Source organism: Belonocnema kinseyi, chromosome 8 (assembly GCF_010883055.1).
Source record: "Belonocnema kinseyi isolate 2016_QV_RU_SX_M_011 chromosome 8, B_treatae_v1, whole genome shotgun sequence".
Classification (NCBI taxonomy): Eukaryota; Metazoa; Arthropoda; class Insecta; order Hymenoptera; family Cynipidae; genus Belonocnema; species Belonocnema kinseyi.
In genome coordinates, this window is record NC_046664.1 from 126,995,469 (window position 1) to 127,007,104 (window position 11,636).

The following is an 11,636-nucleotide window of genomic DNA, read 5'->3' on the forward strand; positions in this document are numbered from 1 at the left end:
AGAACGAAATCTTGGAACTCGATAAACGGATTATTGCAACAACTGGTGGGGTAATAGAAAAGCGCGAAGAACTCGTAAAAGCAAGAAAAGTCGAGAGTAACATGGCTGCTGCAGTGGATAGTCTTACTATGTGCCTTCCTGTCCTTGCTGCATATGCAAAACTTCAACGTAAATTAAAAGACAAACGTTATTATCCTGCACTAAAAACGCTCGAGCAGATGGAGAACAATGATTTGCCAAAAGTTACCAATTATAGGTTTTCGTCGCAAATCACTCAACAAATTCCTGTGTGCGTTTTCTTTTATGTTTTACTTAATTTTTAGTTTTAATCTTATGGTTATTTAAAATAAGAACGTCGGATATAAGATTAAGTCTTAAAATTTTCTTCTAGTTTACGAGAGAATATAAAAGATGCATCGATGTCAGATCTTAGAGATTTCCTGGAAAACGTCCGAAAATATTCTCCAAAAATTGGAGAAGTTGCGATGAGACACGTGAGTATTTTTATTTGATGGTCTGTTAATATTTAATTGCTATGAATCTCAGTTTTCGAATTTGTTTACCTATTCTGATATTTTAATGAACTGTTTAATAATAATAAGTATCTACAATTCTATATAATTTAGTAAAATTGTTTATTGAAATAATAAATTTGTACAGTTTGTGTATATTTTAAGATTTCTTAAGGTACTGCGCCCAGACCGCATCAGCTTAAGCAATTTGGTGAATTTTAGAAAGCTTATAAAATAGAAAAAATCATTTGGATGAAGATAAAAAATTACAGTGAAACCCTTCTGTTGTGTCGGTTTTGAGGGTGGCGGTAGGCGGAAAGAAACCTTGTCTGTAATGAAAGTCACAGTACACAGGTTATAAATATGTGATTAATTGTTCCCATTAAAGATCAATAATGTATTTTTAAATGGTTTTTTCGAACCTCTTGTTCAAATGTTTTTAAATGTATTTCCTTATATAACCTATGTTGCGAGTGTTCTGATCAACTGTTGTAAAATCCTGGTAATCCTAACAAAAATAAATGCAAGTCCCTGATCGTTTTTTTTATTGGCAGTCACTGCGTCCATCTCGATTTTAAGTTTTAAAATAATGCAATTTGAGAGTAATGTAAACTAATGAATGTATAAAGCAATTAATTAAAACCAATCCTTCAATTTTTAAATTGCAGGAATAAATATGAATTAATGACTACAAACTTATTTGGTTTTAAGTTTGAAAGTAATTTAAATTACTTAATTCATGAAGCAATTAATTTAAACCAATCCTTCAATTCAAAATTGCAGAAACAAATATGTATGTTTTAAATTACGTATGTCGCGACGCATATTAACATTATAAAAACGAGCGACTACTGTCCCTCTTGAGGGGCAGCAACTGTCCCGCAACATGGAAGAGCAGTTTATCTCCAAAAATATGCAACAATTAACGTAAAAGAGTCGCCGCAGTTCCGAGCGAAGTTCCCAATACTGAGTAATTGCCATGCCAATTAAATGTCTAAATAAATCGTGACAATTCTGACAATTTGAGTCCTAATTTCTTCTATCATGGCGCAAGAATTTAAAAATATTTCTGCTTGGGTCAAAAGTTTCCCAAAATATATTTTTGTTCTCTAATTTATTTGAAGATCAGTTTCAAATATACATTTCTAGTTTTAAAATTGTTAAAATTCACTAACAAATTTTTTTCGTAAATAAATTTTTTAGGCTTCATTTCTTATTTTTGTCATTTAAATCTGCCATTTGGCGATCACTGGAGTCTTGGCAATAAGTATGACGCGTCTACGAAAAGCACAGCCTCCACTTACTACTGCACTTTTTGTTACTGTAGCCATGAGGTCCGATCGAATCGATCCGCTTCGGCTAAACTTAGTAGTGATGAATGGTGGGGATGGTTTTCGCAGCCCTCTCGTTTCATCTCTGCGTACGCTTATTATGTCAATGTATGTAGCCTAATAACAATGATAGTAATGAACCAAAAATTCTGATTATTGTAAATGAGTGAATAACTTAGGAAATATAGATTGGTCTAAGAAACTAAAAATCTAGTTTTTCCGCATTAGGTCCCTTTCTTCGCGGACGGTCACATATAGTTATGTTTTTGATAACGCGCCCTATTTCGTATTCCAGACTGCCGAGCAGCTCGAGAATGAGGCTGAAATCATTGGACGCAGGAAAAAGAGAATGCATTTAGCTCCTTCAAACGAAAGCGAAGAAGAACTGAGTGCACAGGATCTTATGGACTTCAGTTCAGTGTATCGATGCATGCATATCTACACAGTTTTGCGAGAAGGCGAGACTTTCAAAGAGTATTACAGACAACAGAGGCAACAGCAAGCACGGCTAGTTTTGCAGCCACCAGTCAACATGGTAAACATTTTTTACTGATGCTAAATTGATAAAGAATTTAATTATGTAAAGTAAAATTGGAGAATATTCGCCCAGATAACAAGATGCCGGCATAATAGCATCATGTGTGTCGGCACATGTGTGGATTGGCCGGCTCGACACACCAGCTTATTAGTAGCTTAAGCCGCTTCCTGGTGCTTGCTTTTCAGTATATGTATTACAAATAACAACGTTTCTCATACAATTATGAATTGTCTCATGTAATATTTTAACCACATAAACTAAAGGGCTAAATAAATTCCCTTAAAGAGAACTTTCGTCGAAAAATGGTCTTGTTGTTTTTTTAATGATTTAAAAATATTATGCTTTTTATGCACCTGAGAACCAGTAGCCCGTAACCGGGAGTGTACACTGTAAAAAAAGATTTGTGTAAAATTACAAAGTTCCGGAAAATTACATATTGTATCATTGCAAATATCACACACTTCACTGTGTATTTTTACAAAAGTGTGTGAAATTACATTATCTCGCGATGTAAATAAAAGGACCCTCGAACAGCAGTATAATATTAAACACCCGATAAAAATCAAATTACACATTCCGTCGTAAGAACTTTACATTCAGAAGGGAAAATTCAGTTGCAGCGTGTAAAAATACCATGCGTTGGTAAAATCACTTTCCTGTGATTGAAAATTATATCGAGATTTTTAATTTTACCAAAAATCTTTAATTTTACTCTGGCGGAAACTGTAAGATTTTTGGTTGATAATTAATTGAAAATTTAGAACAACTAATCAGATAATATGTGAATACGAAAGCGTCTCTCGTTTTAGTTGTTTATCGATGCCTTCATTCTTTAATTTTGGAGAAATTGACAGCTATGTTAAACTTTTTGACAGCTTTCACACAAAAGTAGATGACATTCGAGCTATTCCTATTGTTTCCTTTTACATTTTCTGCTATTGAAACGTAAAAATGTGGTTATTCAAAACGTATATTTTATATTTTTGTCACGGAATATTTAAACAAAAAAATACCCATAGTATCTTATATGTTTTAGGTAGATCGTAACGTGTCCGGCTTGTGTTTCTTCAATCTCCATAAAATTGTACACGAAGTTTGAATTTCGTGTTTTCAAAACCTGTCGCTCTAATAAATTTTATTTTATTCTTTCACATAATGAATTTTACATTTTCGTTTGTAAAATTATCGACGGAATTGGAATATCACAACAGATTCAATTGTAAAATTCATCGCTAGATGGATTATTACCATTTTTCGTGAAGTTACTCCGATACACGTGGGTGCTTTTTCTTACATCCACCAGAGATGTAAAATTCAATAGTTTTTTTACAGTGTACCTATAATGAACCGAAAACAGGCGCTCCCGCTTCAAGAATGGCAACGTGGGAAGTCTAGTGTTTAATTTTTTGAGGATACTGGTACCCAGAGGGTATACTGACTGCTTGCCATGCCTCACCCGACTTTCCTGTTACTAGAGGATTAGAGCTGGCTGAGGAAAATTAAGAATGATTAATATATTAGCAAATCGAATTTCAATTAGATGAATTAGGTTGATTAGATAATGATAAAACGATTAAAAAAAAATAGACAAAGATCGGTTAATCCGTTCAATTTCTGTGGAGAGTTTTGGTAATTTTGCATTCACCTTAAGAATACCTTCACTTAGGCCAGTCAACGTAGGACTTCCACTGCGAAGTAATTCTCAATAAGCTGAATTGTTGTTTTATAACTTCCAGATGAGATGCTGAACCACCAAAAAATTTCAGTAATTTCCAGCATTGTGTATTTTTTAATACTAATACAAAATAGCGAAAAAATTATATTTTTAAAGTTCTTCTTGATTTTCCTGAAACTGGTAAGGGTTCGAAAAAAATTTTATAGAAAAATTTTCGGCACCTTATTCTGTACAAATAAGTTCCCTTCTACTTTTTGGTATTGTTAACCCTTTATCTATAAAAAATGAGGTAAAGAAAGACTTTTGACAAAACTATTCTTGCATCATTGAATAATAATTTTTGAAACCAGTGAACCTAAATTATGTCTATAAGCATTTCTGCAGGTTAACCAACATCTCATATAAAGAAAGTTTCGATAAATAAATTATCACCTCCGTACATTTTTTTCATCCATCTCGAGGTCTAAAAATGGCACACCTAAGTTAGTGCCTGATGGTAGGGACTTCGTAAGACGATTGCTTAACACGTATACAAGATAACTGCAAAGTTTCAATAATTTTCCCTAATTGAAAATAAGAAATAGTATATTGAACAACGAGTGCGGGCAATCGGTGGCCTCGCACGAGTTAAATTATTTTTTGTTAGAAGTGCTTAAGCGGTGGTGGTGAGGGCGTCGAACGGGGGGTTAGGGAGGCGAATCCCCCGACAGAAGAAATGATTTACAAATAAGAAACAGAAAGTAATTCAATCAATAACAGAAAGATTATGCAAACATTTACTTTTTAATAGTTCCTACATTCATAAGCCAAATAATAAAATGACTTAACATTCCTTAGTTTTAATTTTTTCTTTTAAATAAAGTAAAAAAATTTTTCATTAATTTGAAACGTTATAAAAGATGAACTGTTACAACCAAAAGTTGAAACAAAAAAATTTTATTATATTCAAAAACATTTTAGAATAGAAATTAAGTTAAGTTTGAAGTTAAGTAAGATCAAAATATGAAGTTAAATTAACTAAATTAACTTGAAATAGGGTAAGTGGGTATTACTGCGGGCGCTCTATTTACTCCGGTTTCAAATATAAATAAAGATTTAGAATGTCCTGAATGTATATTATGCTTTGAAGCAATTCAGAAAATTATTATGTGATTTATTTTTATACATATCACCAATGAATCAGCTCAAGTATCTATGTTTTTATCTAATTTATTCAATGTATTTTTTACCAACGCAGTATTTGGCACACGGTGGCACACGATTTGCTTTGATGAATGGATTACTACAATTTTTCAGGTGCTATATCATAACCTTCAAACTAACCTTTCTTAGTCAGCAGTGATAATGCCTGCCAAAGTCGCAGTGTGTTTCTAATGTTAAAATATTATAATTTGAAAAAATTGTTAATACATTTATAAGTAAACTTAACTTAAATTTCCCAAAATATTTTCAACGTCACTTAAAATAAAATCGCAGTACTACCAGCACAGTGATTGGAACACCGAAGTAGTTGACGCGCAGTAAATAGTGCAAACCCGCAGTAATACCCACATAGAACATTTTGTTTAGATTCGCATTTTTCACGTAAATCCGACTTTTTTCCGGGTTTAACGTCTTAATTATATTAATTAAATGTCAAATATTAATTCATGAATTAATGCGTAACGAATGTATAATTCAAACACTTGTTTTTTATCTTCAAAAAAGGTCTTGATTTCCTGTCCGCAGTAATACCTACACTTTCCCTACGCATTTTATGAATCACAAATTAAAACATTTAATTTTTTATTTTAACTCAATCTTAAAAAGTTACGTTGAGATAACAGTTCAGTTGAGGTTAAGTTATTGAAGAATAAATTACACATTAATTAATTATTGTATTTTAAATCTGAATATAAAGAAAAAATAGTAAGAATAATCAATAAAGAAACAATAAGAAAATATTCATGTTAAATTAAGTGCAAAACTAATTTGAGTTATCGAGTCGAATTTAATAAATGAGTTTTAAAATAAGTTTTTAATTGCAAAAGTTATATAAGTTAACAATTAAAATATTTTTTTATATTTTCATTTTCATTTGATGAATTTTTTTTTAATGGGATTTAAATAAACGAATTCAGGATTATATTATATACAATACTGTAATTATTGAGATCTGAAATTATATTTAGACAATTATCACCATTCTTCTTAACAAAGAAGATTTCTACGACTAATCTTTTAAACTTGTTAGGTTCATAGTGTGAAACTGTAACATTTTCCCAATTAATTTGATTCCCATTTTCAACCTGGTTTTTATCTATGACTTTATTGTTCTTTTTTTTGCGTAACATTATCGTGGTGTTCTTTTATTCTGGGAGAAATTAATCTACCAATTTGACCTATGTAGCATTTTTCGCAAATTAGGTATTGTATTTTATATACTACATCAGTAAGTTGGAAATCATCTACAGAGTCTTTGTCTAATTTCATAACTTTATCCAGTTTTGAATCAATTCTAAAAGTTGTTGTAATATTAAATCATTCAATATTCTTTTAATTTTAAAATACAACTTACCATGGAAGAGAACAGAAACAAAAGGTTCGAAAACAAAATTACTAACAGTATAAAAGTTTTGTTTATAAATAGAATGTTTGATTTATGAAAGGATTCATATGATAGTTTAAAAGCTTTGTCAATACGATCTTTTACTATAGACATTTTATGTTCAACTGGAGGGCTAGAAAAAAAGTATCTACCAGAATAAGTATCTTTTCGATACCAATAAGTAATGCTCATGCCTGAATCAGTTTTTATAACTTTAGCATTCACAAAAGAAATAGAATTATTAATTTTAATCTCATATGTAAATTTAATTCTAGGATGACACGAATTAAATTGATCTATGATTCCGTGTATTTGTCTATAAAAATTATTATTGAATATAAAAACTGTGTCTTCCATTAAAAATTGTATTCCTTCTTCAAACGTTTTTAAGGGTTAATCTGTAAAGATTTTTTTATGGTAATCCATCTATTTAAGATACTATTAATTACTAAATCATTTGGAATATTAGTGAATAAAGACGATACGTCTAGAGAAACCATAATAGAATTAGTTGGAATTGTTTTTTTAAATAATTATATTTTTAAATGCAAGTGAATTCTTTACTAGAGTGTTTGGTATTGTTAAATATTTTTTTAGAATATTATTAAATAAATTAGCCATTTTATATGTCGGAGAATTTATCAAAGAAACAACTGGTCGAAACGGACAATCAGGTTTGTGAACCTTCGGCAAACCATACATTCTAGGTATAGTGTTATCATGAACTATAATATCAGAAGGTAAAAGATTATCACCTACCCAGGAAAAAAGAATCCATTGAAAAGACGACTCTGTGCATAGCGTATCTGTCATTTGCAAATTCAGAAAGTTCAAACAGAATCGGTTTGCGACTATGTGAATCTGTCATTTTCACAAGCAGCTTCGAACCTGCCATGTATTGCAATGACCATTTCAAGCAAGGTTGTATAGAATTGGTTTCCTTCTTTTTGAATGAGACCGACTTTTTTGGGGTTAAGCTACCATATTTCACACGATTTTTTAAATTTATAAATTATCTAAACATTGAAAGAAATCATGCGCAGGTCTACTAGAATCCTTTTACTATTTCAGTTATTAGTCTTTTACGACATATAAGTTAGTCAACAAAATTATAACGACTAAAAGTTTTTAAAAAACAAATCGGTGGCAATTTGGAATTTTAGTGACAGATACGCAATTCAAAAGCCTTCGAAACCGATTCAACAGAAGTGAATGGATTTTTGTTTCCTGGGTAGGTGACCTTCAGTTCTCAGAGTTCACATCTAATTTTTTGTATGTTTTATTATCATTTAATATATTCTGCATTTTTTAAATATAGGATTCTTTTTAAGAATTACAGTGAAATTCGCTTTTATTTGCATGAGTAATTAACCATTGTTTGTTAGATTGAATAAATGATTGTGTTTTTTCAATACTTCGCCTAAAGGCTCTATCAATCTGAGTAATTTTATTATTATGTAAAAGATTTTATGCTGTATTAAGTATTCTGTGTCTTAACAAATCAGGATCATCTGTATTATAAATTAAACAAATATTTTACTATGTCTTTCATATCAGGAATTTTTACATTACTAAAATTTGTAATTCATGGATCATTATTGCCTGAGTTAATTATGCTTTCATGTTTATTTCTGTTTATAGATACACGAAAATGGCTATTAACAAGTAGATTTTGAAATTTTTGATCTAATCTTTGTTTATGATTAATATTTTTTTCTTTTTTACGGTTCAATTGATTTTCTAATATTTTAGTATATACATTAGTTGGTAAAGAGTTCCTGAAATTTATTTTAACACTGTTGAACTTTTTATTTAAAAATTCTGAGTAGATATTTAAATATTTGATCTCATCATTAAGTAACCTTCGTTCTATTGAATTCTCCATAAAGTTACCATGATTTTTTGTAGAATGACAGAAAAACAGTAGTTTTCTTACATTTTTAGTAACATTAGTAATATTTTTTGGCAATAAATTATGTATGCAACAATTAGCAAAAAAATAATTCTCTAGATTTTAAATTTTACATTTTTTTTTAAATTGATGAACTTTTTTACATCATTCAAACAATTTGGATAATTCCCTACTTACAGAAATCTCAGAATATTAATTGAAGATTCTCAGGATCTAAGCCGACACTCACTAAGGGCCCGTTGTTAAGCTTTCGTATTAAAATTTAGAAATAGATTTTTTAATTTCAAAGTTAACAGCCTAAAACATAGTAATTCGGAATATACGGGTTTTGATTATTTCAGATATCCAACTTTTTTTAAAAATGTTCAGTTATAATTATAAAATATGTATAATGAGAAAATTCATCAAGTAAAAAAAAGTGTTCATAATTTTTAAAAAAATTTAAAAAGGGAGTCGGGTTGGTGACGGCCAACTACTGTAAATAACTTTGCCCCCCCCCCCCCCCCCCCCCGGTACTTGATGAATACTATAGGACCATTTTACGAACGTCGCATCACTCTTAAAAGGACCCAAACGTCTCTGACTACCTCTTTGGACGAAATCATTCAAATCGATAATTTAAAATGATAATTGAAATTAAAATACAATAATAATAAGGAACAGTTTGTCCTATAAAAAGATTTTAGTTGAGCGATTTTATTCGTCTGAATAATATAATAAATTGTAAAATAAAAAGATGATGTTCATTTGAAATACTTCAGACCAGAGAAAAGAATCTGGATGTTCAATGATGATCCTTTATTATTGTTTGTCAACGTTTCGAGCACAAAATGTTCTCCTCATCAGGGCAGTCTATTATTTGAAAAGTTCCATTCAAATCACAGGTTTACAAAAAATGTATGTGGTAAGAATATGTTAGATTCTGTATCTTAATCTCTTTTTCTCGTGACTCTGTGAAAAAAATGATATTTAAATTTGAAACTAAATATAAAAAAGAAAATAGAACCAGAAAGCTGATAAACCATTTTACTAAAATCATCCACCCTCTGCACATCGAGACATTAGCATCAGCAGTATTGGATGAGATTATGGACTCCAAACAGCGGAGACTTGATGTTCTTACTGCCAGACTACGTCGGTACAAGAAAAGTAGTGCACGAAGGCAACAAAATCGAAACTTTCAGACGCATGAAGGAAGGTTCTATCGTGAACTGAGTGTAAAGCAAAATAACCAGTAAGACACCGAAGTCCCTCAATTGATCGATGTCACAAAGGAGTTTTCCAGTGATATCCGATGGAGTTCGGACAAGACAAATGCAGAACAGTGCATTTAGTCAGAGGGGAATCAGGGACCGCAGAGTTAGAGAACGGGTTCGAAAATGTCATCGAGGCATTGGCTGCAGGCGAATCATATAAAGATCTGGGTATTATTGAATCTAAGGGTATTCAGCATACGATAGTTAGGACAAGCCTAATGATTGCCTTCACTACGAGACTCAGGTTGATTATTAAGAGTTTTCTCAACTGGGAAAAAAAATCATGGCAATAAACACATGCCATCCCTGTCCTCACGTACTCCTGTGGGATCATCAAATGGCCTAACACACATAGGGGGCTGGGGGGTTGTAGATGTCCAGAAACGGTGTGAGTCACAAGTTATGTAATTGCGAGACAATTTTAACACCAAACGAAATGTTGCGCTTTACAGCGCCATGTGTAAAGCGGATCTTGAGTACATGCCATTAAATTTGTCCTCAGATGGGGCCTTGAATATCAGGGCGAAAACCATAGAGGAATTAGAAATACAATGGTGGCAGAAAGATATCTACGGCGAGTACCCTAAATCGTTAGATCAACATAAAGTGGATAGTGAGGCATCCAAAAATTGGTTAAGAAAGGGTGTTCTGTATCCAGAAACGGAAAGATTCGTCATTGCGATACAGGACAAGGTTTTCAGCACCAAGAATGATCGCAAACACGTGTTACATCAAGACGTGATTGACTGGTGCCGATTATGTGGAGATACCAACGAATCCATTGAGCACGTTATTGATGATTGTCGCGTAATGGCTTAGAGAAAATATACGCAGACATAATGATGTAGCTAGCATTATACATCAACAACTTGCCCTAAACATAGGACTCTTAAAAGAATGGATGCCTTTGTATAGATACATTCCAATGCCCGTTTTAAAAAGCGGAGATTATATCTTATATTGGGAAGTTACTATCCAAATGGGTCATTGCATCCGGGCCAATCGACCTGACATCATGATACAAGAAAAAAGGTGAAAGAGTGCATCATCGAAATTGCTTGTTCACTTAGCCGAAATTTGCAGTCAACCTACAAAACCAAGATCTACAAGTATAGCGACTTAATTTCGGCTACAAGAATTGTGCACGCAAGATGCACTGAACATCTTGAACATTTAGGAGTCAGCAGAGGATTGGCAGCAGCTCAGATGTCGGTTTTATTAAACACCTTTCGTATTGTAAGAAACTTTCTTGATCTTCAGGAAGCAAGCTACTAAAATCCGAAGTACTTTGCTCGTTGGGCGTTCAAAGTTGAGGACGCGGTGGTCCCCTAAGAAACTAGGTAAGAACTAGAGAAGATGGCACCCTGAGAGGGCCATCACAATCTAATTCGAACTTTGTTTCGATTAAAGAACCGAATTACTTTAATAGTTGTGCATTAAAATTTGGGGACGCGGAGGTCATCCAAGAAACTATGTAAGAACTAGAGAGGATGACACCCGAGAAGCAACATCACAATCTAATTCAAACTTTGTTTTGATCAAAGTACCGAAGTACTTTGGTCGTATTGTGTTCAAGGCTGGTTGCTCTTAAAAGAGCAGACGTTATCTTGGATTAGGGAAGTCAGTGGTAGTATTCAATTCGGGGTTTTATTTCCTTAATAGAACCAGGGAGAGGAGGCGGTTGATTGTGATATTCGCTGGAGATCGTCGAGAGGCAGACTGACTTCGGTGATTTTTTTTTTTTATTTTTTTTTGAAGGGTTGAGGAGGGGAGATCTTCTAAAGACACCCTTGAAGAAAGGGTAGTGTCGGATTCGCAGGGAGCG

The 11,636-nt window shown here is 32.3% G+C and overlaps 1 protein-coding gene across 10 annotated transcripts in view; it reads left to right on the plus strand.

Moving 5' to 3' along the window:
- LOC117177698 (exocyst complex component 6B) overlaps positions 1-11,636 on the plus strand; it is a 292,026-nt gene that overhangs the window by 33,803 nt on the left and 246,587 nt on the right. For all 10 annotated transcript variants that reach the window (XM_033368563.1, XM_033368566.1, XM_033368562.1 and 7 more), the window contains exons 3-5: positions 3-289; positions 392-494; positions 2,139-2,378. In XM_033368563.1, coding sequence (XP_033224454.1) covers positions 3-289; positions 392-494; positions 2,139-2,378 — 630 coding nt within the window. The remainder of the gene's footprint in view (positions 1-2; positions 290-391; positions 495-2,138; positions 2,379-11,636) is intronic.